Genomic DNA, 27,974 nt, shown 5'->3' with positions numbered 1-27,974 from the left:
GGCTAGCGATTGTTTATGAAACATGCTAATGAATGGTTGTTTAATGGGTTAGTGAATGTACACACAGGTGAGTAGTTAGCTTGTGTCTGCTCCTGCAGTTATGCAGGGCGCTTATTTCTCAATAACGGCAGCGTAATCAGAGCGGCGTTTGGTTAGTCAAAATAATCTTTAAAAAATTAACTACTTAGGTAAGATTCTTGAAAGATTTGCAGTAAGAATGTAGTTTCAGTAGCGGTAAATGCCGACTGCACATTACATAATTATAATAGATTACACAATGGCTGTGTAATGCGCTGCAACACTACAGTGCAAAATTAATGCATCACAGCCCTGGTTATTTGTATTATTATATAATGTAAAAATTTAAACAACAAATGATAAGACTCACCCACACCCATCATGTCCACAAAGCAACATGTGTTTGCTCTCATAATACGTGGTCAAACATGCTATACAGTGAATATGGCTGCACGGCAGCACCTTAGGGTTGATGATGGTGTCACTTTTACGGCAGCAAAATTCACACTCAACATCTGCTAGAGCCTCAGCCATTGTGATGTTCAACTAAAACAAAACAGTTATTTGCTGGGTTTTGCTGAAAAACAGTGTTGTATAAAATTTTTTAAAGTCCTGCTGTAAAGAAATATTAGCACCTGTAAGTACCTGCTAAAATTGCTAAAAAAATCATAAACTCATTCACAAGCTTCCTATGAGTATTACACTTGTTTAACCGTTAGCCTGTTGCCATTAGGCTGCCATATTGTCAATGGCTAATTTGAGTAAACTATTATCTGTATTGCTTAACTTACTAATAGGAGCCGTGACAGCAAGCTCTCGTGATGTTCAACCTAGATAACAACGACTCATATCGCCTAAACAATCCATTGCATCACGCCTAGCTTAATCGGTTTGGTTATTGCCTGGTGAATCAGAGGTTCCGAGATTACATCCAGCATGGTGTGGATCTTTCTATCTTAGATTTCATTAGCTATTGCTGGCAAGGCTAAATAGCACACTTTGTTATTTATATAAATAAATAAAAAACACTTGAAAAGGTCAGTCAGTTCATTTTGATTTGTTGACCATAATCGATGCAATGAAAAACATTTACAACTATTTGTATAAATCTGCTCAATTTCTAAAAGTTTTTGGGTAGTCCATTTGTTATGGTTTTAAAAATAAATTACTATATTTTTCATTCACGTAAATGCACAAGCAGCCATTTTAACCTGCATGATCATTAATCATTAATTTTTAACGTTGAAATCTATCAGAGTTCGTTTGGCATACTATGGTAAGTTATCTTCACATGGTAATTTGGTGTTAAATGTATTCTATACAATAATATGTTCTATATAAATACATTGATCAGTGCTTTATCTGAAAACCTTTATTTTAAATTATTCAAACTCTTGCTAGTATTCACTAAGGAGAGTAAGAATTCATTTTTAAATGTGTTTTTAAATTGAGAGTATTCTCTCTAGTAGTTTTTAAAGAAAATGTATTTTTTGCAAGGGCCCTTAGAAAACTGCAGCGATCAAAAATGATGTAAACGCTGATGCCGCTTGCACAACAAGAATCACTTCTGGAAGTAAAAGTATTCACTTACAATGTAAGTTGTCTTTTTACCTCCTTTTCTGGCTCATATCTCTCAGCCGAGACAATGTTAAAAAACATGCCTTGGCTGATGCCTTGCAATCTCCAGCTTGTGTAATTTGTATCATAGGATTTGTTATATTCATTTAGTCAAAAAGCAATGTTAAGTTTTAGACCTTATTAAGGATAGCTTCTCTGGCAATTGGTGTCAAACTTCATATTTTTGCAACATGCATGTTCACCTCTTTCGGAATCTTTTTAAGCTAATACTATTGACAAAAAAAGCAAATTATGACAGAACCGTACGAGCAAAAGTGTCATAAGAATGGTAAAAGGCACCCTTTCTTAATGTGCATAGTATCCATGGATAGAAGTAACTATCCAACATTATTAGTTATGAGGAATAGTTAAAATGTAGCAATTGTTACTCAAGTACAAATAATTATTTTCACCAATAAAATAATTCATCTACAAAGAAAATAACTAAGACATGGATAACCACAAACTCACCAAAAGAAATGAATAGTTAGTAAATTTATTGCAACCGTAGAAGCCGTAACCTTCCCATACCATGGTAAAGCTGATTATTATTGATGACTTGTTATTATTGGTCAATATCTATCAAGTTACGCAGCATAATATCAATAATCAAGTGTGACAACTTACATAGTATGGTTTGTAAGTGGAATATTCACAAAAGTACCTTAATGCAAAACGTCTAGGAACAAGAATAGGTGGGCGGAGGTGTAGATCACTCTCACTCGTCCCGACTAGCCATGTTCAATGTCATGCAGAGCACACTGCACTTGCCTCGCTGATTTAGAGTGTCAATGAAGAATCATGCATAATGGAGAGAGGATATAAGTTAAGCCTGGTACAGCTATAATTAATGTTTGTTTAGCAAAGCATTTTGTTGACTGTTAGCAGAAAGCGAGTCTGTTTGACGTCAGGACTGCCCATTGTTGTGCAGTATATAAGCCATTCATTAGCATAACCTACAGCAAAGCCAGCCTTTGTTCTAGTGGTTTTCTTGGTCAGTGTTTAAGATATTGGGTCAGAAAAACAGAATCTACAAACATTATATATAATAAGATAATCAAGGTCATAATTAATCGATGCAGTCTATCGTGCCACTTTCATTTGATTGGCGTGACTGTTTGCGCTATACGTGTATGTCGTTACAGTTGAATTCTAAAACTGCATGTACAGTATATATATACATGTATACAAATCAGTGAAAATTTTAATTTATTTTTGTAGATTTTGTAGAAAGCCAAAATGAATCAGATAAATGCTTAAACTAATTATACATTTAACATTGTGCTTGGATAACATACAAGCAAACTTTTAGCTATGTAGGTTCATTGGTAAACAAAACAACAGAAAATATATTACGTTATACTAAACATAAGGTTCGACAATATAATTTTATACTTTCATTCATGCTGCGTTTACTTTTTTTCCCTCTATTTTTCAAGCTCATTTTCAAAACTGCATAAAAACTTTTATTTCCTAGATTGGAAATTGCTCTGTGAATCATGACAAATATCTAAGCAAATTTAAAAAGAGGTTAATGGTGAACTATCTAATTCACCAAATTAAATGCAGCAATAGTCTGTTTCAAAAGTATGTAATATTGTTCACTTTACTTTGTTTACAGCTACGGTATGAACATAGATTTTTTATTTAAATAATTACTCCTTGGTAAGTAGAATTATATTCTAGCTGTAAATCAAAAATTGTCAGATTACATTTTATCTGCACAATAGCGCAACATAATACAATCATGCCAAAACAGTCTCTTCTCACATCTCACAAATTTTCTAATCAACAATATAATTAATTTATCAAAAATATGGTGACATCAGAATCTTTTTGTTTTATTTGGTTCAAAAAGGTAGCTGGCACAAAACTTAGACCCGCCATACAGCACAAACTACTTTTTAGCAAACAACAACAACCATCGAATAATAGCGACATCCACAAAAACTGCATTTCAAACTATTATAATAGGGGTCCATACCTTACCAATAAGCTTCTGTGAGGCATAGTCCCTCATATGTCCACTGGGAAAATTATTGTTTTTTCCACCCTCTTCATCATCACTTACCTCATAGTTGCCCATATTTGATGCTTTCATTAGCATCGATCCAGATATTTTAGGCTATTTACAAATATAAGTCGCTGTCTCCTGAAGATGTTGTACAGTTGTTAGTACCAGGTTTGGTTACTGTGTATTAGCTACAATCACATGATCTAATGTATTCTGTGTGTCTGTTTGCTCTACAAACTCACTCTGTAGCTCACATCCTCGAGTTGTGTATTAGTGCATTTTCTGTTTATTGATTGTTTATAAACCACATCACCTACGTCTCACACTGATTCACCAGCTTAATTTAAATTGCTGAATTTTGTATAAATTATTGGTCATTATTATCATGAATGGTATTATTCCTTTTTTTTAGCTAAAATCATATTTATCATTAAAGTTTTGAACCTAACTTTGGCCAGTGCAAAACAAATGCAACCGTGCCATGTAATAATAGCATTGCTATGAGCAAATGCTTTGGTCTAATCCATTTATCAGATACCCGCATAACTGGTTGGTGTTTGCATAAAATAGTAAAGGTATGTCAGTGTTTATATAAAGGGTTAGTGAGATTTTATATAAATGATTTTTGAGTGTTTATATAAAGGGTTCTTGTGTGTTTGTGTAAAGTGCTAGTGATTGCAGAAACAGCTACGCAGAGCGCTTATTTCTCATCAACGGCAGCTTAATCAAAGCTGGTTGTAGTTAGTCAAACATTATCTTCAATAAATTACCTGATTAGCAAAGATTTTTACCAATATGGCTAATATGACTAATATGACCTATACTATGAACTTAAAGGGTTGCGATCTCAGAAACCATGGTTAAGTTGCAAATCTCGAAGTTGAGTTTTCCGAATTTGAAGCTTCACTAACTGAATTTTTATTGGTTAGAATTTTTGGAACACATGCATCTGGATCAATCAAAGGGTGATATTTCTGAATCTAAAGTACCTATAGCCATTAGAAGTCTTCAACCCTTAAAAAACAGTCTTAAAACTGTTGCTACCCTAAACAGAAACTACTGAAAAATGGCTTTCGTTAAAGTAATCGATTTTTCTTCGGCAATTTTAAAGATAACTCTGACATTTTGGACACTTTTAATGGGTACTTTGGCATTTAAAACGACTTTTAAAGCAGTGATAGTAAAGAGAGTAATGATGATATTTGTCTAAAAAAAATTTAAAATTGTTATAAGATTGAATCATGAGATTAGTTTATCAATTGTATAAGATTTGAGATTTAATTATAAGGTGATTTATTCAATTTTACTAGATTAAAGTTTATAATTTTTGATGTCTATCTTATTTTGATGATATCTATAAAACATGTAAGTTTAATAGTGAGCTAAAATAGTTTTACTATGTTAATGTACAATAGGAATATTGACCCACTCATAAATTTGACACCGTAAAGTATACAAATGGTGAAAATACACTATGAATGCTATAAACTATTTGAACTGCGTCAACAATTTTATCGGCTGACGAAGCGCATAGTCAACCCTTACTTGCCAAGATGAAAACTCTGATATATGGTGATTTGCTGCAAACCTTCTTTTATGAACCTAGAACTAATAATTACAACCCTTAAACATTAATGATAAGAGGATTTCAAATACTATTGCTTGTCACTCAGGCTTTTGATGCTAATAAATCAATCGTTAAACTAATAAAAAAGTGGCAAACTACAATGTATATTTAGGCCTTAAGCTTCCATAGCCCAACAACTGCTATAAGAAAAAATATAGTGTAAACCACTATGACATTAGTATTGTCACAGCGGTTCACATTTGAAAGGTCTCGCTACTAGACACTAACACTTTTGATTGTGTTTAGTGTTAACAGTGTTTTAAAATGGCAAAGAACACACTGGTTTACTTGAATTTACCAAAACAAAAGAAAATATTTCCAATCATAAATGCAAAAGGTAGCATTTTGATTCTAGCTTTGTTTTACAGTATGTTTATAAATTATGATATTGCAATGAAAACCAAGTAAACCAAAAAGGTTTTTAAATTCAAAATATCAAAATATCAAAATCTCAAAATGCATATTGCATTTTGTTATTGATCCTTGTTAAACAACGTACAATTATTTTGAGGAAATGCTACAATTTGGTGGAAGCTCAGTATGAATTTTAGGGTTTTTACTCAACTGATGCAAGGTCTCAACAGCTAATCTATTATCTCAAAGCTCTATCATCTCCGCGTTAAAAAACTCTTAATTCACCTTTCTCTCTCACCCCTCCAGGTTCATATAGAGACAGGCTTCTATTCCCTGGTTTCAAATCAGGGCGTAAATTGTTAGTCGACTAGTTATGAACACCTGGGAGTTCGAAAGGGGCAGTGTAAGCCCCCAACAGGTTTCTCTCATGTGTGGTCTCAACCGAGCTTCTCATGTGAAGTTTTAAAAAACTTTATCGGAAAGTACAAACACTTTTCTATTATTTGAAATTTGTTTGTTTTAGATGATGTGACTACCAGAAAGTTTTAAAATTAAAATAGGCAAAACTTGACTGCAGGTAAAACAAACAAAAACAAATACATATTTTTCTTTTGAGCGTTTTAATAAAGATCATTTTTGCCAATTTTAGTTTAAGTTCATCCGAAGGTTTTCACGCTTTCAATGGGCCCTTGCCAAGCAAATTTTTGGTATAACTTGACCTTTTGCAAACCTTTATAAAAGTCGTTAACAAAATATTTTGCCGATGATGATAATAATGAAGCCTAAAAACTATTAAAATTTGATGTTTATCTCTATGGTGTGAAATAAAGTGATATTGTACAGCGATAAAAACCGTTTTGGTAACAGTTGGGCAAACCACTGCTCAAGTTAATGATGTTCAGCTTGAGTCATTTTAAGCAATTTATCATTGCATGGGAACAGACCAAACAAGTTCATTCGAGTTAATCATGTGTTAGAGATAAAATTTTACATTTTATCCAAGGGCGAATTATCCGAGTTTGACTTTACTTAGCCGCCGAAAATTCTTAAAAAGTGGGGGGGGGGGGCTCAGCCGGCTATCTGCTTCCGGGAATACTGGCATGTAAGGAGAATATATTTTCTAAACTTGCAGGTAGAAAATTCTTTACTATGTTAGACTTTTCAGCAGCCTATAGTCAGATGGAAGTCAAAGAACCTTACAAAAACATCATGACCATCGCTACACATAGGGGTTTCTTTAGGTTCAAGGGTGAGCTTTTAGTATTAAGACAGCTCCCGCACTATGTCAACATGCAATGGAGCAAGTACCTAATTGGCTACAAAGGGTGCAAGTCTATAATGATGACGTCTTAGTCACTGGAAACCCAGTACAAAACTATGACAGTAATCTGAGAAATGTGTTGCTACGTTTGAAGAATGTTGGCCTGAAGGTCAATAGACAAAAGTTCAAGTTTATGCCATCCGCAGTGCCATATTTGGGACTATTAGGCTTGTATTTGAAGACTTAGGCCTGTACCCAGTAAAGTAGAGCAGGTAATTGACACAGTAGCTCACTGTGATGACAAAAAGTTACAAGCTTATCTAGGCTTTTTAGTTTTTACAAAAAGTTTTGGCATTAACTTTTTGACGTGGTGAGACCTTCAACTGATTTGTTAAAAAAAAGACTTACATTGGGGGGATAGAGGAACAGCAAGCTTTTCAATCATTTAAACAGCAGCTAAAACATAGCAAGATATTGGTTCCCTTTGACCCGACCAAACCTGTAGTCCTGACTTTTGATGCTTCAAAAGAAGGGGTAGCCACTGTGGTATTACACAGGGGAAGTGACAATCGGTATAGACCTATTCAGTTTGCTGGTAGGTTATTAACCAAAGCAGAACAAAATACCCACAGCATGAACGAGAGACACTGGCAATAGTGTCTGAGATGGAAATTTTTCGCCATTCCCTGTATGGTTGTAAGTTTACTCTAATTACAGACAATCAACCAAAGAACATAATGTTGGGTCCCACAGCAGGAGTTCTAATAATGGTTTCCGAGAGACTGCAGAAATGGGCGGTAAAATTGTCTGATTTCGACTATGACATTGAGTGTTGTAAAAGTGAGCAAAATCATGCAGATTTTTTACCTCGCTATCCTTGTGAGGTGGCTTCGCCATGTGTTGAGAGGAATAAAGAAACTGCCTATGAGTTCCGTGCCTGTTAGTCAGTGACCACAGAACATATTGCTCAGGCCACCTGTAAGGGCCCTTTATCAGTGGAGGTAGTTTTGAGGTTACAGCAGGGTGTCTTTTAATGGTTCTGCATTGAAGAAATTGCAACCATTTGCATTCAAGTATGAGGAGCTGTTTTTTTGTCCAAGGGGTATTAATGTGGGATTTGCGGGTGACTATACTAAAAAGGTTCAGATCTTTGTTACTAACAGAATTGCATGAGGAACACCTGGGAATGAGTAAAATGAAAGAGTTAGGAAGGTCTTTTTATGGTGGCCAGGTTTTAACATATATTTTGAGTCAAGCTGTAAATCGTGTCCACTCTGTCAATTTATTGGCCATGACTACCTCAAGAGGAAGTACACCCTTGGCTACACCTTCTAAAAAAAACCATCCAACAAATCCATGTAGTTTTTGCAGGTCAAGTAAAGGGGTTAATGCTATTGGTAAAAGTACATGTAGATGCGTACTTAAAATGGCCAGAATATATGTAACCATGATTAGTACTACGGTCAGCACTATTGAGATGTTGGGCAACTAAATGGTTAGGTATGGGTTGATTCAATAGCTAGTAACAAACAATAGACCCCAATTTACATCCCATTAGTTTCAGAAATTCATACAGACCAACCACATTAGGCATAATCAATCTGCACCTTACCCTCCTGCGACCAATAGTCTACCTGAATGTTTGGCAAAATTTATTAAACACAGGCTGCAGCTAGCTATTGAAGAGAACTCAGTAGATAGTTAGCAAGTAGCATAAGATAGATTCTTTATAGCATACCGTAACTGTCCACATATAGACACTGGGGAATAATCAGCTGTTAGACTTTTAGGTCGGGGTTTGCAACCAGACTTAAATTGGTACGATCCATCTTGGAAAAATTACACGTACCACAGCTAAATAGCAATCAAGGCCAAAAACCAGTATACGTCAATCAAGGATACTTGGTGTGTGTTCACAGCTACGTGTATATAGGGTAATCTAAATGGTTAGAGGGTAACATTATATATAAATTACGACCTCTACTTTATAGTGTGGAAGTTGGTAAAGGAGTATAGAAAATGTATTTTGACCAACTAAAGCTAGGGTCAATAGTACTCGGTGTAGTTTTTCGAGTGTGATGTCTGATGTGAAGGATCACATTGCACCTTTCCTCGTAGGTTCTGAGATTGGCCGGGATATAATATAGTATTATGGTAGACCAACAACATGGGGCTCTGCTGGAAGACCTCCAGTCATTTGTCCGAATGTATGGCTGGTTCTGCCTGTCTGTCACCTCTTGTGGTTGGGCCCACCAATGTTCCTAAAGCTATACAATTACCTCGACCTTCCACACATATTTCTAAACCTCCTCATTAGACTTATCAAGGAGATGTAGTCTGATACATTTCATGGTAATACTTGGTAGTCAAATATCATATCGTTATTTATTTGGTTGAATGTTTTTTATTACTGGTGGTATCAAATATCAAATATTGTACTCAGTCTGTTCTTGCTCTATCACTATTATATAGTGTTTAGTTTCCATGCATACCTGGAATGTATCACCAGTCGTTCGGGGGAAGAGTTCATAGTATTTCCATAGTATGCTCAATGGTTGCATACTATTAATGCAGAGCTGTTTTGTTTAACGGATGGTGGTTATAGGCATTTGAATATATTACAATCTAGAACATTTCTATTATATATTTTGTTTTTCCGACAGATTAAGAAACACAACTATGCAAAAATTTAATGTATTCTCACTATATAAAGCTCTGATTGCTACAAAGCTAAAATGATCCTCTACGATGTTCTTTGCTTTTGTAAAACTTTTACTTTCACCGCTATCAGAGTCAGTGCTGGTACTTTAATTATCTGTGTAATCACAAATATCCAAATCTGTGCTAGCTATAATATCATCAACATAAGTAATCATCTTTTTTCTATGATGGGAGGTAGTTACAAAACTTCCACAAAAAATGTTTGTTTTCAAGTTGGAAATTCCTGAACAGAAATTTGAAGTTGGTTCGTTATTTTAGGCTAATTTTATAAATAACTCATTGAACAAAACTATTAATACCACAAAAGTCATAAAAATAGCTGGTTATGTGGTCAACAAATAAAAACATTAAGTAACAGCACAATTGCAAGGAAACCTTTAAAGAATGTGCATATGGCAGTCAACCACAGAATGTGCATGAATGTGCATACGGCAGTGAAAGTATTAACGTATCTACCTTAATTAGACATTTAACAATACAGCACGTCTGAATATACTCAAACGAACAAAGATCAAGGCCTCCAAAAATATATAAATATAGTTTATGTTTTTATGCTAACACATTTGTAGCTAGCGTACTATAACCTTCATCTTTTTTTAACTATGAAGGTAAGAATAAATATATTTGATATATATTTGAAGATATGACTAAACACCATCATAATGTGTCTAGAAAGTAGGCAATGCATTGGTAATGCGCCATCAGCACAATTATAGTGATTTTTGCTTTAGAAACGACCATTTTGGTCGGCATCAACAAAGATGAAACTAAAGTACCCACGAGTGGTTGAAGTGAGATGTTATCATGATTGTAACCGGTGCATAATAAATTAGTTGCATTAACAACAATTTCCGAGTGATTCTGAACGAAACGTATTATACTGACAAATACATTTTTAAATATCCAAAAATAACTTCTCTATTTCTACTAACAAGTGAAAGCAATGAGCATCAGTTGAAATAATCTGAAAAACAGTTTAAGGAATTTTTTTTGTAATCAAAGGTATTAGAATCAACTTTAAGGTAAATTTTTGTCAAAATTTGAACTATTTTGAAGTATTATCTTTTTGGCTATTTTCATCAAAAATTTCAAAATCTGCTTCAAGCAAAATATAACCAGGCAAATAGTCACATGATTTCTCTTTTTCACAGATCATTGATGACTTGTCACACAGTGCAAAATAAATATACCAACCATACTTTAATAATAGTACATGAAAAGCGAGGACTGTGAAGGCTGGTTCACACTATGTTGGCCTGGTCCTTTTGGCATTCATCATCTATTATGCGCACCGTATACTAATGACATCCACGAAACAATGTGAATAAGTTCATTTTTTTGATGCTGACAAACTTTCCTGGTAGTTCACCGAGCATCGACAACAGCCTGTACCATGTTCGCAATTTCGGCAATGTTGATTTGCTGTCATAGAAGGCATATTTCATTTATGTTATGCGCTGCAAAACTAGTAATTGATTCGAGCACACGGACACATAAAGGTTCCTTCAAAAAAAATTAAAAATAAATATGAGATCACGGCACTGCGAATAATTGCCTGATGCAATTGTGGTTGGGTTTGTGATATAGTAGATGCTATTAATATTGACAATGATAGAATTATTGTGGTATCAACACTGATATATTGAAATATAGAGCAAACCTGTGTTTAATTGTCAATCCATTTGTCAACAATATACAACGTTTAGCATACAACCAAAGAGCACCCTTCATATTTTAGCTCTGCTGCGTAAGCTGCCAATAAATTGTGAAATACATTGTAGCAAGATAAACCTTTTAGTATAACCAATGAGATGATTTCTAAAAGATTTGAACAAATTTTTACTGATTTCAACCATGGTCGGGTTCGGACAAATATTGTGATAAATATTTTAAGTCAGAAAAAAACTGATTTTTTTTCTGATTTCAACTATCTGTGCCATAAAGAATGATTGTGTTTTGTTAAAGACTGTTAATTTTGAGACAGAACATAATGGTAAGATGAGTATGGTGTTAATTTGATTAATTAGAATCATTGGCAAAAATAGTTGCTGATATTAAATGCAAAACATTAGGCAGCTGCGACGTTTTACCCAAATGTTGGACAATTCTAGACTAATTATCATTTTGCTTAACCAACACAATAACTTGTAATAGTGAGTCCCACATTGTCAGTTAATGTGAACACAATATTTATCTTTACAATTATGTACATTTTGTCCTGCACTTTAAGCATCAGTTAAATAAAATTGTGTTTATTTCATACAGAAGAGTGTTATTAACTTTATTATTGCTATAAATTAAACTATAAATAAACTATAAATTATTGCTTGCATTTACTGTTTATAGCCACACCATAATAGTAAAAGCATCTTTTTCATTTATTTTGGTAATGCTATAGGAAATAAAGCAGAGGGTGTTAACAAAAGAGCATCCTACCTCTATTTATTTGATTATTAGATAGTGATAAGTTCCCAATTAGATAGTCCCCAATGTTAGTGATGAACTGGACAGGGAAAAACTATTACTAAACTTGCTAAAACATCCGAGAGAAACTTGGAATGAAGCATTCAACAAAACTTAACTCTTGACTCACTAAAAACATGTCAGTTGAAACTATTTGCAAACAAAAATGGAAAAAATACCCCATTTTTGGTTTAAACTTTTTCTGACGTGGTAAAATAATCGTGCCGATAACTCCCAAAAATTTGCTCAAAGATTGGCTACAAAAACTTGATTTGCAAATTGACTGGTGTAAAACCCAGCTTTAAAAATAGCTTTAGTAATAATTTAGAAGTAACGATCATGATTGAAAAATGACTGATGACACCAACAGCAGGTGCTTCATCAACACATCATATTGACACATAATCCCTATCCGCATGATGAACATAGTTTGTAAGATTCAGCTAATGTTGTTTACGAAAACGTTCTTGATTGTTCACAAAGAAGTATAGCATACGTTCAGCCATTGCTTTATGACAACTAAATGTGTGTCTTCACATTCCACTCATCCAAGCTTGTAACTTACTGCTTTAACCAATTATTCAGTAATACAACAAATAAAACTAGTAAGAGTGGAAATTCATAATTACTGAACGCAAAAGTAGTTTATAAAAAGGAGTTTTAGTAGTGTCGTTGGGTAGGTTAATTCCCTGCTCAATAATTATTGGTGCTACACTGTCACCAAGGCGTAATATTCTATACTTAGCAAATGGGCAGAATAGGGAGGTAGCAAAGAGCTTTGGTATTCATTGCTTAAAAATCACTTCTAAAGACACGTTTGAAACTGTAGCAGGATTGGAAACACTTCATTGGTAATTACATTGTATTTTTAAAAAAGAGAAAATAAGATATTAAATTTTTTCAAGTACATTTATGAAGACTTAAACTCACAGTGAGAAATAGCTATTTTAAGTAGGCAATACATGGTGAATCATTCACAAACTTTGCTGGTGTGTGACATATCAAGACTAGCATGTCTCCTTTGATAGATACAAGAAACATTCTCATTTACAAATACATGTTTAAGCATAAGCTAGTTGGCTCAAAATGGCGAGCAGAGAGCAAGGATAAAAGACTTTTTCACAAGTAACTATTTAAATAGAGGCCAAGATTTTTATACTCATTGAGTGTAGACTAAAACCGCTGGTTTAAATTGAAACTGTTTGATAAAACTTTTAGGCATTCTTTAAGAAAAAATATGGTAAATATTTTTAGAGTCCGCAGCCATGCCACTAAGGTTTACTTGTGTATTAATGGTGACCTGTTCATGGCTTACAGGCAGTTGAATAGGTGCATCCAGGTAGAATAATGGAAAGATTATTATCAAGTCATTCATATTTTATGAACTAAAGAATTTTGATAAAAAGCCCTAAAAATAAATTGACCGATGACTCTGAATTTCTTTTCCATCACTAAGATTGCAACTATTAATAAAGGGAAAGAGTTAAAATAGTTTTTGATGGAACTTCGCCGCGAAATACTTATAGGTGCTAAAATGTTGACAAGGGGGAATCATCTATGCATCTATGATAAGTTTAACAGTGATCTAACAGATTTGTTTATGTAAATGTACAAAAGGAATACTGACCTACTCATTTAAGGGTGCTTGTCTATTAGTGTCACAACCTGTTCATGACTCATGCACTGAATAGGAGCAATTTAAATTATATAATGGAAACATTATTATCATATTATCCAACTCTTTAGAACTAAATACTTGTAATAAAAAGCCTTAGAGCTAAATTTACAGATGAATCTGAAGAATTTTTTGTCACTCACTATGCGACTACTAATAAAAGAAAAGGGTTACAATAGTGTGAATTCAATTCATGTCATTGACCTATTAGCTTTTTGTACAGTATTTAGCTGTTTTGTGGCTCATGAACTATCTCTGTGAATTTTTGCTAGTCTTGCTATAAGTTATAAAATTAACTGCAAAAAACTCACTGCACATTGATGTTGATTGTTCATTTGGTGTCTAACTCTATCTTTGTATAACGTGCGGAATAGTGAGTACGCAGAAGGTGTCACTGATTGTTCAAAAATCTGGTGTAGTTTTTTATCTTTGACATTAAAACAGCTCTAAAAACAGTGTAAGAACTATTACAAATCTCCAATTGTAACCAAATGTTTTACTTTATCTGCTAAGGTGCATCTCTCTCTCTCTACTTGCATAGTAATCAGAATATTGAGCATGCAAAAGGTTTAGCATCATTTTAACATGTGACACTGTAACAGGTCTGAACACAGTAAAAAATATAAATCTTCAATTATAACCACATGTTTTATTTCTTCTGGTAAAGTATTTGTAGCTATTGCACTATACTCATATCCCCTAGGAGCTGAAGAGGTAAAAGAAAGAGCTCTATGATTAAATCATTATATGTTTGCAGTTTTGGTTCTGCAGTGATTAAATAGGACTTTTAAATAGCTTGATCTTAATTTTAGAAGGAATATGTTGTGTGCTTGCACAAAAAAAACTTACTTCAATTTGATCAGCGGAAATAATTTTATGATAATTCCTTTAATTTATTGATTTTTAACTCGCGTAATGGCTGTGTTCAATATGGCTGCAAAGGGATAATGACAGAATATCTGCAAGCAAATGACTAGTTACATGTTGGCAAATATTTCTTTACATATAATATACATGTGACCAATAGTATCACTAGTAGAAAAGCTATAAAATACTTTAGATAATTATTTTAGTAATATGTATCTCAAAATCTATATTTATTATTCAATTATTTTTGTCAACATTAGGATATTTTGTATTTATTTGTTCTTATCATCAACATGGAGAGTTTGTTGTGAATCATTGTAAAATAATAAAAATGACTTCTCTACGATTATTACTCTCGCACATCAGCAGTGATCTATGTTAACATATGTGGAGGACTGAACAAATATACTAGTTATGCTTTTATCTTTAGATATCTGTGTTCATTATTACAACCCTACGTACGCATTTCTCATATATCCTATTATATAACACTTTGTATCTAGGCCTGCCACACCGGCCTGCCTGCCGTAACACAATTATGTGTTGTGTATTATTAATATATAAGTGGGCGAAGAAAGACCTGTATATATAAGGAGGAGGCGCAAGCCACCTCATTTGGATAATTGCAAGCTCGATGCTGTTGATGCTGTTGTTGCACATGTATTCATGATTTTATATACACAATAAAAAGACTAAGTTCACTCACACGAACTGATCACATTTATGCCTGCCTGGGTGGGTTAGACAGGACCAATCTACCAGAACTGATCTGGCTCCGGATAAGAACTGCCTGCGAGATACCTAAGGAAGGCTAGGGGTTGGGCTACGCTGCGACTGGACCTGATCAGAGATGCAATAGCATTAGAGATCAGGCCCTACCGTGAGCTAGCCCGGGACCTAGACTAACCCAGATAGGGACTCAGAGAGCAGGCTGTTTTAGGGTTCCAAGCGAGCCTGAGATTGGGCAACAGCAACGGCCTGATCAGACCACTAGGTGTGTCATGCAGGCCGACAAGGGAAAAGCTCAGAGTTCAGGCTGCATCGGCTTGTTAGGATAGTAAGGCTGGCTCAGCTACCGGAGCCAGGCCTTTACACATACACATGTTTGGCGCATATAGCAAAAAGGTGAGTAGGAATGGAAATTCAGTAGTAGGAAAATTCAGTAGGAATGGCAAGGTTTTCGCACCACGAAGGTAAACGTTGAATGTTCTATATTTTAATTATCAGTGTGTGTACCAACAGTTAATACCTTCACTAAGTGTTGTTAATATATTGCTATGTTGCCTGTCGACAGACCATTTATGGTTGCTCACCTATTAATTTAGAACTTATTCATGACTCATGTTTCAATTAGGCATAATTCAAATTAGATAATGGATAACTTGTATCATCTTATTAATCTAAAATAAACTGAAAAAGTTTCATAGCATTCCTTAAAGCTAATGCGCTGAATGACTCTAAAACTTTTTCCTACAACTCAAGACTTTTGTCTCAACGCTAATAACAGGAAAAATTCCGGGCAGTGTCTATCATTAACTAGCTGTACAATAGTTTCTGGTGCAAAACTGGTGACATGGTGCTGTTGTTTATATATCTGATATATTTTTACAGATTGATTTTCACAGTTAGCTAACAGAGAATAGTAACAAGGGCATACAGTAACTGGTGTCTTTAAGCCTACAGCACAACACCATGTTGAAGTAGGACTTCTACACCAGGTGTAGGTGTCACCCCTTTTTTGAAGTATGACACAGGCCACTTGAGGCTCCAGGAAAAAAACCTCAACATAAAAAACAATAAATAAATAGAGGTGAAGGGTTAAGTTAGACATGCAGATGTAGGTTTTGTATTTTAGCTCTTCTGCATAGTCTTATCATAAAAAGTGATATGGCCAGAGAAACCTTTTGGGCTAATACATAAGGCTGTTCTTCGAAGTTTTAAAAGTTTGTTCACCGAGTTGAACAGTGTTCTTGTCTTAACAAAGACTGCAATGAGATGATGCTAATCAGTGAACACCGTTATTTTTGCTGATTTGGATTATCTGTAGCATGAAGAATAGTTGATTTAGTTTGATTGTTTTTGTTGAAGACATAATAATGTTAAAACAGAACATACTGAAGATAGGAGTTGAGTGTAAACTTTAAATAATGAGACACCTTTGCCAGTACATGCATAACTAAGCCATTAAGCAACTCCATTACTATTTCTTTGAAAAAACTTAAACTCATCACAACAACATTACCTCTAGTTTAACTATAAATTATTACTTAACACTTCACTGGAAATTTCAAATATGGAATATCAAAATTTTAAAGCCCACTGAACAAGCTTTGCTTTGTGCAAAAATAGCCAACGAGCCCAAGACCGGTTTCATCCAGAAATAAGTTTTGTTGAGCTGCGCCAGATCGGTAGACAATTTTAAGCTGATTATTAATTTTTGCGGTCAATTAATTTAACTTGCTATAACTTACATTGCAAATTACCATGAAGCCATTAAGGGATTAACATTGGAAGATTGTGAAAATTTTCATGGGCTGAAATTGTTTTTTCCTGATAGCTTATAAAGACTATATAGTCTTCACTGTATTGCACTTCCCAATAGATCTGAGATCCAACGGATTATCGGTTGTTAGTTGTATGTGAATAGTATGTTTATTTGATATATATGCATATACCGATATATCGTGAATCTAAAATAAAATTAAATGAAGAGTAAATAATAATAAAAGAGGCAATAGCAAGTTTGATAGCAAGTGAAAGTAGCATACAAGATGTATAAAAAACTCGCAATAATATGTAGCAGATAAAACATTGCTAACAAATTATGATTTGATATGAATGAGTATATAACAGATATAATGCAGAAATGCGCATATACTTGAAAAAGACAGCTGAAAACAAAGCATTAACTATATGAATAATAACAAATAAAAAAAGGCACTCCGTATAATAATGATATTAAAGTAAAAAGTATTACCTTGTTACATCCTCTCAGGAAATGCAATAAGAATTGTCCTGGTTGTGATATAACGTGATAAGTATTCTTGATTGTGCTTTCTGATGACTTTAGTTTACTTTAGGAATATTGACGAATATGATAAGTGTAAAACACAAGTTACCAGCTTGAGGTGCACAAGATAAATGCCTCAGGTGGTCCAAAAAATAGAAAAGTGTTGCTGCCAATTGCTAATGAATCATACTTCCGATTATAAACCAAATACACAAATGTTTGTTTGTTTGTTTGTTTTATTTCATCAAAAAGTATGAAAACAGAAAAAAAAAAAAAAAAAAAAAAAAGAAAAGAAATAATGATGAGGCCCAAACTGCGCAGTAGCATTGCTAGTCAAGGCGCTGGGCCACAAGTTAACAGCAAGCAGCCAGAAACTATTTATTCACCGCTCAACAGGTACAGCTTGAGGGCACGTCTAAAAGTGGGCATACTCACAACCCTACGCAGTTCATCAGGCAGAGCGTTCCATTGTGCTGACTGCTGGTATGACATTCTGCGATGACCCGAAGCAGATTTAGAGGGAGGTAGCTTTAGATTTAAGGAAGAGCAGCGAGTGGGATATTGATGAATGCGATGTGATTTAAGGCTGTAGAATAATTGATGAGACGCGATGAGAGTTCGAAATTTATAGAGTTTATTCACAGTCAGTATTGAAGATTTTTGAAAAAGTGGGCGGGTGTGTTCTAATTTAGGTTTTTTATGTAAAATTCGGAGAACTCGTTTTTGTAGAAGTTGAAGTTTGTTTAAGTATTTACCTGGAGCGTTTCCCCAGGCCTCAATACAGTAACTGAATTTAGAATGAATAAATGCGTTGTAAATTAAAACCAAAATTTTGTGGGGTAAATACCTTGAGCATTTATATAAGAGTCCTAACAAAGGTCTAACACTATTAAAAAGTTTTTCTATGTGAACCTTCCATGATAAATTTGTATCAATGTGAACACCCAAAAATTTTACACTTTCGACTTGGTTTAAAATTTTACCATGCAAAGTTAAAGCGGTCCTGGGGAATTCATATTTATTTTGATTGTTTTTTAATATCATAAAGTTTGTTTTGTCTACATTTAATGTTAGTTTGTTCATAGTACACCATTTTTGGATTTCATTCAGTTCATTATTTACTGCAGAAATTTGCTCATCTAAGTCTTTGGATTCTAAAAATAAGTTTGTATCATCGGCATACAAAATGGGAGTAAAAACTGTTAAAATGTTTGGTAAATCGTTAATATAAATTAAAAAAAGCGTAGGGCCAAGTATGGATCCCTGGGGAACACCACATGTAATGCTTAGTTCATCAGAGACAGATTGTCCAATAATGGTGACTTGCTTTCGTTGAGAAAGAAAGTTTTCCACCCATTTAATAGAATTTGAACTAAACTTTAGCTGTTTCAGCTTATATAAAAGAGTTTGGTGATCAAGGGTATCAAAGGCTTTACTAAAATCAAGATCGACTCCGAGTACGGATTTCCCATCATTAAATGCTTTTAAAATTTGATTTGTGAATTGAGTAAGAGCTAGTGTAGTGTTTTTATTTTTCCGAAATCCAAACTGGTTTTCATGAATCAAATTATTACTTTCTAAATATTGCATTATTTGTGTGTTCACGATCTTTTCAAATGTTGAAATAGTATTGAAAAACACATAAAATGATGACAAGGCTTGGTGAAATCACAACCCTGTGGTTAAAATTGACTTGTTTGCTGTCTCTTGAGGACAGCCATAGATATATATACCTAGATTGGCCAATAGGGAAAAAGCCTGTCAGACCTAAATAGCACGACGCAACGTCACTGTATTGTACCTCACGCTTGACTGCACTGCTGTTTACAATGAATCTAATGGGAAGAAGGTAACAAAATTACATTTATTTTCACATAAAAACCTTCTTGTATACATAATCCAGTAAACTAAAGCAATTCTGTGATAATATCTGATAACCACCATAGATTAAAACTATAAAAGCTATGAATTGTTGCACACAAATCATGAGCCATCATGGCTTTATTCGCAACCCTCTCTTATCCCCATTCTCTCTTTTCCCCTTCTCCAAAGAATAAGTTAGAAGGGGAAAAGAGAGAAGGGGAATGGAGAGGGGAAATAGCCCACCCACTCAAAGAGCCAGACCTTGGCTAGGTAAATAGACTAATATGCTGAACTAAACATGACTAAATATGATGAGTATGCAAGTATGTCTGAAGTCAAAAATGAGACAGAATGATGATTTTACAGCTGGCTAGGTCACCAAAGCTGAAGTGGAATGATTGTATCACTAGCATCGTGGATGTTACCAACGTTGATGTAAACCAAGCAACGAATTCCCTAATTACAGTTAAGAATCAGGGTGGCTTGACTTTGACTTCGCCTGTGGTGATTGAGGTTTGCAACCACAGCGAGAAAGCGACAAGAGTGTTGCTTAGTAGCGCTGGATTGATGAAAAACTTTGCCAGGCTAGGACTAATTGCCACCACTAAGAAGCCAGTCACGAAAGGACAATACCAAGTTATTTGTACAATATGCATAAGCAAGTTAAAGGTTGACTTGCAACAAAATTCACATTGCAGTTATTTGGTGTCATAAGATTCACCATGCCTTACTCTGTTGTGTTGTAGGTGTGAAATAGAAGAGAAGGTGATTACAAGCTCTTAAAAGCTAAAAACTTATACAGTCATACTTCAACTTACGAGCTTAATGCGTTCCGAGACTGAGCTCGTATGTTAATATACTCGCATGTTGGTGCAATTTATTTATATATCGAACAATTAAATATATATTGCTTGGTTTCCATACTCTAAAAATGCAAATAAAACACGCAAAACAAGATATTGTAACAGAAAGAAGATGTTGGTTATTGTCATAATTTACCACATGCTTTCAAAAAGCAACAATCAAAAAATAATACAAGGAAATGTGATTATTTAAAATGTAAAATTAAATACATACAATAGCAGCTAATGCTAGCATTTGCGAGAGAGGGAGATATAAGTTATCCTTCATTACAACAGTTGTCTTTGATAAATTTGAATTTTATCAATGTTTTAAAAGACAAACTCTAATGTTGGTATGGTATTGGCCTTCAATCTAGCTTTTTTCCCAATACCAGGTGATACTTGGTAGCTGTCACTAGTGAAGTGGTCTGAACAATGTACAGAAGATTTACTTGGGGTCCACTGTTCTCGTCTCACTGCTTTAATCCAGGCATCCTTGCGATCAGCAGCAGTAGGAAAACTTAACAAGTAATAAAAGATACATACAATTAGTGGTGTTTTTTGCTCATTGGATTATTGACTTTTTGCCTTTGAGAAGTGTAGCATTAACCTTGTCAAATAATGGAAACTTTTAAGCCTGATTATAGCCAAAGATAACCATGCTCCAAGCCATGCTCATGTAGTATGTTCATGAATTCTCCCAACGATTAGCAGGGTGAATGTTTGTTATATTGTCCTACCTGTGGAAGCTTTTCTCTGGGCATTTTCTTGGATAATTGGAACATCCAAAAGCAACGCAGCAATTCTTACTAGTCCTCTCAGATGACTGTGAGCTTGATGAATAATGGTGAGATCGCTGCCAAAATAGCAATGAATATGAATTCCATTCTGACTTAGTGATTTATAGCAAGATGGTATCCAAATTAATGACTCAAGCATCACAAAGTAGCAGTATTACACAAGCAGCTCCTTGGGCAAAGTTAAGGAAACCTTCCAAGAGAGAGTCAATCAGTTAATGAATCAAACAAGTTGAAGTTGATAGTAACTTGACAAACAATGATGTCTGCTGATTTGATTGTCTTCAATAATTTTTTCAAAGTGTCAAATATGGGGAAAATATGTCCACTATTAGTATGAAAACTGTCCTAGTTTTTACTATAAAGCCTTACAGCTGATATTTAGGAGTTCCAAGCCTATCTTTGATATTAAAAGTAGTAAAAAACTCACCTTAGTAGCAGCTGACACACTCTTCTCAGCTTCAGCCATTGTAAACTAATGATGAATCTTGCGGTCAGTCAAGCGTAAGGTACAATACAGTGACGTTGCGTCATGGCATTTAAGTCTGACAAGGCCATCAATGGGACTAGCTATTATTGGCCAATCTAGGTATATATATATCTATGAGGACAGCTGATAGACTTGGACAGTGAGTAAAGATGTACACATTACTACGTGTATAGCAAAATAAATTGCTGAATCTAACACTCCCACCTAAAATTTTAGGATGAAATTTTATTGGTAGCTTTGACTAATACAACAATTTTGCTAACTGGTCTTACCAGATGCTGTGGTTTAGTATTAGGATAGCTTTTTGACCCAATCAATAGTTTTACAGCTCTTACCTCACCATCATGAGATCGTTCTATATCTACGACCCGCGCGAGTGACCAGTCACCTCGGAGTCCCTCATCTTTGAGTACGTGAACCACGTCACCAACCAACACTTCGTCTTGCTTGTGGGTCCATTTTTGCCTGGTTTGCAAGGTATGAATATATTCATTGCGCCACCTTCGCCAGAACTCATTAGCTAGCTGCTGGACAACTCTCCAACGTTTTTTAGAATAAATGTCTGCCTTCTCAAACACACCAGGGGGTGGCAAGGTAAGTTGTGATTTCATCGTAAGAAGCATGTTTGGTGTGAGTGGTGTCTGTTCTTCTGTGACGACACCAAGAGGTCGACTATTCATTACTGCCATCACTTCATATAGAAGGGTCCGCAGTTGAGGGGTGCTCAGTCTCCCACCATGCTTTTCACCCATTCCTTTTAGAACGTTTCTTGCTGATCTGATAAGTCTCTCCCAAACACCACCCATGTTGCTGGAATGGGGAGGATTAAATTTAAACTTGATATCCGGATAGTGATGGGTAATACGTCCTTGCATATTTCTAGCTAGGTCATTGAAAGCTCCTACAAAATTTGTTCCTTGGTCACACCGAATAGTGGATACAGCTCCACGAATGGCTATGAGATTTCTCAGAGCATTTATAAAGCTGTCTGAGGTCATGTCCTCTAACAGTTCTATATGAACAGCTCTAGAAGACAAGCATGTGATGATTAGCCCATATGTTTTCCTTTCCTTGCGTCCATCCTTGACTCTAAATGGGCCAAAGCAATCAAGGCCACAATGAGTAAATGGAGCGGTTTCGTCTAACCTTTCTGAAGGAAGAGTAGCCATCTGAGGAATTTTCGGCGTACCTCGTATTTTTTGCAAATGACGCAACTTTTCACATGTTTGTACACCTGAGATCTAGCATTTACTATCCAGAACCCATGAGTTTGGATGCTTGCTAGAGTAGGTCCACACCCTTGGTGAGCAGCTAACTGGTGATAGTGGCTAATGATAAGTTTGGCTATGTGACTAGCCTTCGGAATAATGATAGGATGCTTTTCATGAAAGCTAAGGGTTGAACTCTCTTGGAGTCTCCCACCAATCCTAAGGAGTCCATTTTCGTCTACGAATGGTGCGAGTTTCATAAGGCTGCTAGATTTTTTAACTGATTTGTATTCGTTTAGATCAGCTATTTCATCAGAGAAGTAATCATGTTGTATTATCCTAAGGATGGCATGCTTTGCTGTTTCGTAGTTGGGCTCTGCTTCCTTATAGATCACTTTTCGTATTAAGGCTATTGCCTTGATTGCACTGTTCCATTTTGAAAATCGTTCCAAGTACTTATCAAATACTACTATTTTGGCAGTTGTCATTAGGGAAATGGAGGCCTTCTTAACTTCATCGTCATTAGGACTAATGGACAGCTGAGGTTGTGAGGGTATATCAATTGGTTCAGTCCACAAAAACTTTGGACCTGAAAACCATTCTGAGTGTGTGAGATCAATGATGCTAGCACCACGTGATGCCATATCAGCTGGATTCTGGTTAGTTGGCACATATGCCCAATTTTTTGGTTTAGAAAGTGTGCGTATCGTTTCGACTCTGTTAGCAACAAATGTTTGAAACCGCTCCTTTGTATTGCAGATGTATCCTAGTACTACTGTGGAATCAGAATAAAAATAAGTTGTGATGTTTGGAAGCTCTAGCTCCTTGACGTACTTGTTTACAGCTTGTACAGCACTACAAGCTGCTTGCAGTTCGAGCCTTGGTATTGTGATTTGCTTGATGGGGGCTACCTTAGCTTTGCTGGCTAGTAGGGCTACATGAACCTTGCGGTTTGTATTAACTAATCGCAAATATGTACAGTGACCATAACCGGTAGTACTAGCATCGGTAAACGTATGTAATTGAGCACTTTCAATTTGATTGAAAGCTCTGGGTGACACACATCGAGGTACTTGAACATTGTGTACATTGGAGAGGTCTGACTTCCATTTGGCCCAGCAATTTAGCAGTGATGATTCTAAAGGGGTATCCCAATTATAGTTCTGCTTGCAGGTTTCCTGCAGAATAATTCTCCCTTTGAGTGTGAAGGGGGATATCAGACCTAAAGGGTCAAAGACGGATGCGACTGAGGACAAAACTCCTCTTCGGGTGTTGGGTTTTGAGGGTGGTTCATGCTTGAAAGTGAATATATCTTGGTTAGTATCCCACAATACACCAAGAGACCTTTCTTGTGGAAGAGGTTCCGAGGTAAGCTCCAGACTGGCTAACGTGCTAGTGCACTCACTTTTTGGAATGGCAGCTAGTACGGCTCTACTGTTTGAAGCTATCTTGTGTAACCTCAGTTTCCCTGTCTGACACAGAGCCTGAGATTCTTTGATCAGGTTTACGGCCTCAGATTCGTTTCTGACACTGGCAAGGCCATCATCAACATAAAAGTTATGGTGTATAAAGTGGTGCGATTGTGTGTTGTGGGGAATTGCGTCTCTGAAATTGTCAGCCAAAAATCGTAGCCCATAAGTGGCACATGCAGGAGAGGACCTGGCTCCAAATAAATGTACCGTCATTTTGTATGACTGAAGCTGACCTTCTGCGTTGTACCAAATGAATCGTAAATAATCTTGGTGAATTTCCGATACTTTGAACTGGTGAAACATCCTCTCGATGTCTCCCATGATTGCTATTGGTCTCAGTCTAAACCTTAGCAGAATTCCTTGTAGATCGTTCATATGTTCTGGCCCTTGAAGAAGAAAGTCATTCAGGCTCACTCCTCCCACCTTGGCAGCACAGTCAAAAACTACTCTAATTCGATCCGGTTTTCTAGGGTGGTACACCCCAAAGTGTGGAATGTACCATGAGTGGTCAGTAGTTTCTTCAGTTGCAGGAATAGCTTCTCCCTTGTTTGTTATATATCTCATAAACTCATGGTACTGTTCCTTATAATGCGAGTCTTTCTGGAATCTCTTTTCTAGCAGCCTAAAGCTATGTATGGCAGCTGATTTTGTATTTAGTGCATATGGTTTTGATTTGAATGGCAAGGGCATGGTTACCCTGCCCTTTTTTAGAGTAGTTTGTGTTTTTAGTATGTGAAGAAATTGTTTATCATCTACAGAGAGGCTTGGTGTGTCTTCATGTGCACCATGAAATTCTTGGTTGAATATATTTATGAGTTTGTGCAGTTCTTTGTTTGATTTGGTTGTGCACTGAAATGTCACAAAATCATGTTTGGCTGGTTGGTCAACAATTGTTGCTAGTGTGGTATGTGGAGCACTGCCACCCATAACATTCCAGCCTATGGCAGTTTTGATGGCAAATGGTTCATCATCATGATCAGTGTCGATAACTTGCTGAGGTTTGAAGGCTTTTGTAAAATTGTTGCCTATGAGTAGGCCGACAGGTACATCTTTGTGATTGTTAGGTAATTCATTAGCTACTTGTATGAGATGTGGCCAACGGCTCAGTACAGTTTTTGTAGGTATTTGTCGTCTGTCAATAGGTATTTTGTGATGTGAATAGCTAGGGGGTAATTCATAGCAAACTTTGTGATTGTAGGCTCTGACTGTCAGACCATACACTAGATGAGTATGGACTTTCTTTTTGTCAGATGTCATTGTTGTAATATCTATTTCTGTGTGGGTATAGTCTGGTTGTATCTTGTGTATCGTATCTACAGTGATATAAGTTGTGTCGGACATTGAGTCAACAAGAGCATATACTAAAGCTTCCTTTAGAGGGTTTTTTTTACTCGAGACCCAAACAGGTAGTATCCACGAAAGTGAGTTCAAGTCCATGTTTAAACATGTATTCAAACATGATTTTTCTAGTCATTGAGAATTGTTTTTTGTTTTTAAAGGTTCTGCAGCTTTTGGCTGCAAGGAGCTGTTGGTTATAGGCTTAGATTGCTCCAGATTCGAGCTATTGCCAAAACCAGATTTTACTTGTTGTTTGACGGATGAAGTTCGCATATTGTGTAAGGCTGTTGGGTGTTTACCTTGACATACTTTACATAAAGCTGGTACTTCACACTGCCTGTAGTTGTGGGCATCAGTCAAGCAAGAGAAACATAGCTGTTTGTCCCTCATGAAGGTTTGTTGTTCGTTAAAGGAGAGTCGACCAAATTTCCCACACTCTGCGGTGGAGTGGTTTTTCATGTTGCAATAGACGCACTCCTTAGTACTGATTTCACCTTTGATATCTTGTGTTGGTCCATTATGCTGGGTAGCATATGTTTTCTTCAGGCTTCTGCTTTGCTTGCTAGTATCGTTTGTGTAGGCCTTGCCTGCGTATATGTCGGCGTACATAGGATTACATGACATCTCAAGTTCTGTACTCAAAAACTTGCACAGTGCTTCAAAACTTGGGCTTTGGTTGTATTTCTTTTGATATTTAGTAGCCTTTCGCACCCATTGCCGAGTTATGAATTCAGGCAGCTTAGCCAAGATTTGTTTATGAACCTCATAGTTGTCAAGAAATGAAAGCTTGTCTATACAGACTTTTGCAGTCTTGCACAACAGAAGGAAGTCTATGAACTTCTGCAGTCCATCATGGTCTCTAGGTTTGATGGCAGACCACTGTTCAAGTTTGCTTCTAAAACCTTGAGCAATTGTAAATGGGTCACCAAATCTGGCGTCTAAGACTGCTCTGGCTTCAACATAAGCGGTCTCACTTTGTAGGAGAAAGTACCCGTTTACAGCTTCTAAAGCTTTTCCTCCAAGATATTTACTCATGTAATCTAACTTTTCGGAGTCGGAAAGTGGTTTTTTACCTATCAGGTTATCAAAGCTGAGCGCCCAACGAGGATAGTCTACTGGATTTCCATCAAACACCTTTGGCTCTGAAAGTGGTAGTTGATATGTCATAACTACAGTCTTAACAGGTTCTGCTGAGATATGCTGCTCTGAGCTTGTATTTTGCTGTAAGGCAATAGCTACCGGAGTTGTGTTCACCTTGCAATGCGAAGCTGTAGGAGGGCTAGTCGTCCGTTCTTGATTGAAGGTGTGTGCGCTGGGCATAATTGTCTCAGGTTCAAGATCATCATCCTCAGATTCAGAGTCTAATGTATGTGGGACTTGATTGGCAACATGGTTTGTTGCTTTCTCTTTGCACGGCTTTGTAGTTGCAGGTGGCTTGCTGGGTGCAAAAGGAGACGCAAGGTTCAAAGTATTTGGTGGTGCATCGAGTACTTGGTGGCCATTACCAGTTAGCATGAGACAAGATCCTTCGCATTCTTCTTCAGATAATGCTTGACTGTATATGACAGCCTTTCGTTTTTCAGCCTCAATTTGACTCTCGATTTCAATTGCCTTTTTGGCATTTTCTAATTTTGTCAGTTGTTCTTGAATTGCTTGTGTTTTGCTGTTAGCATGTAGCTGCATTTCTAATTCGACTAGTCTTGCATTTGCTTCAACTTGTTTTTGTCTTAAGATTGATGAAGTTGTTGAACAAGAAGTGCTGCATGAATACTGTGAGCCAATCGCTGAATTCCTTGATTTGCGTGATAATGCTCTTGAGGTTTTTGGCCTAACTACTTTGCTGCTTACTATCTGGCTTATTTGATTACACAACTCGTCATTATCATGTGTTAGCTTGTCAACCTGTTGTGTGACAGCTTTGCATGGCTCGCCATTCAAAACTCTAAATTCGTTATAGAGCTTATGCACATGTCTCTTACTGGCTTCAAGATCCTTTTTTATAGCTTCATACCTAGCAAAGGAGGTGTCTTCTTGGTTTATTTCATTGTGGAGTGTGGCATTTATCTGAGCTTGCACTTTTATATCATTTAGCAGTTGTCGCTTTATTGTTTCACCTTTCACCCTAGCTGATCTTCTAGGTTGGTTTGAAAGTGACAAGGTGTCATATTGGGTACTAATTTTACGAGTGGGCTGGTTGTGAAGTGAAGGAGTTTTATGAATGGAAATTAGATCGATACGCTCTGAATTTGCAAGGTGTGGATCGATTGACTCAGGCACGAGATTGGAGTCAAGCGGCGTTACGTCAGGTATGATCTCATCGGCACCAGCAACTGCGAC

General features: G+C 36.0%; 1 protein-coding gene across 1 annotated transcript; it reads right to left on the bottom strand.

The window, feature by feature from the left end:
- Window positions 1-2,353: 2,353 nt before the first annotated feature.
- LOC137402318 (uncharacterized) lies at window positions 2,354-25,736 on the bottom strand. Its single transcript, XM_068088816.1, has 4 exons — window positions 22,872-25,736; window positions 21,955-22,788; window positions 3,620-3,760; window positions 2,354-2,410 (listed from the first exon to the last, which is right to left on the bottom strand). The coding sequence occupies exons 1-4, from the start codon at window positions 25,734-25,736 to the stop codon at window positions 2,354-2,356; spliced, it is 3,897 nt and encodes a 1,298-aa protein (XP_067944917.1).
- Between the last annotated feature and the right edge of the window lie 2,238 nt (window positions 25,737-27,974).

Source organism: Watersipora subatra, chromosome 8, assembly GCF_963576615.1.
Source record: "Watersipora subatra chromosome 8, tzWatSuba1.1, whole genome shotgun sequence".
In the NCBI taxonomy this organism is placed as follows: Eukaryota; Metazoa; Bryozoa; class Gymnolaemata; order Cheilostomatida; family Watersiporidae; genus Watersipora; species Watersipora subatra.
This window is presented reverse-complemented; position numbering and strand designations above follow the sequence as displayed.

Excerpts from the sequence above, each read along its gene's own strand:
- LOC137402318 (XM_068088816.1), bottom strand. The coding sequence starts at position 25,736 with ATGGACTTGAACTCACTTTCGTGGATACTACCTGTTTGGGTCTCGAGT. Across the intron at positions 22,789-22,871 it reads AAACTCATGGGTTCTGGATA|ATGGCTACTCTTCCTTCAGA; the intron begins GTAAATGCTAGA and ends AAAATTCCTCAG. Across the intron at positions 3,761-21,954 it reads AACGATCTCATGATGGTGAG|CCTAAAATATCTGGATCGAT; the intron begins GTAAGAGCTGTA and ends ATTTGTAAATAG.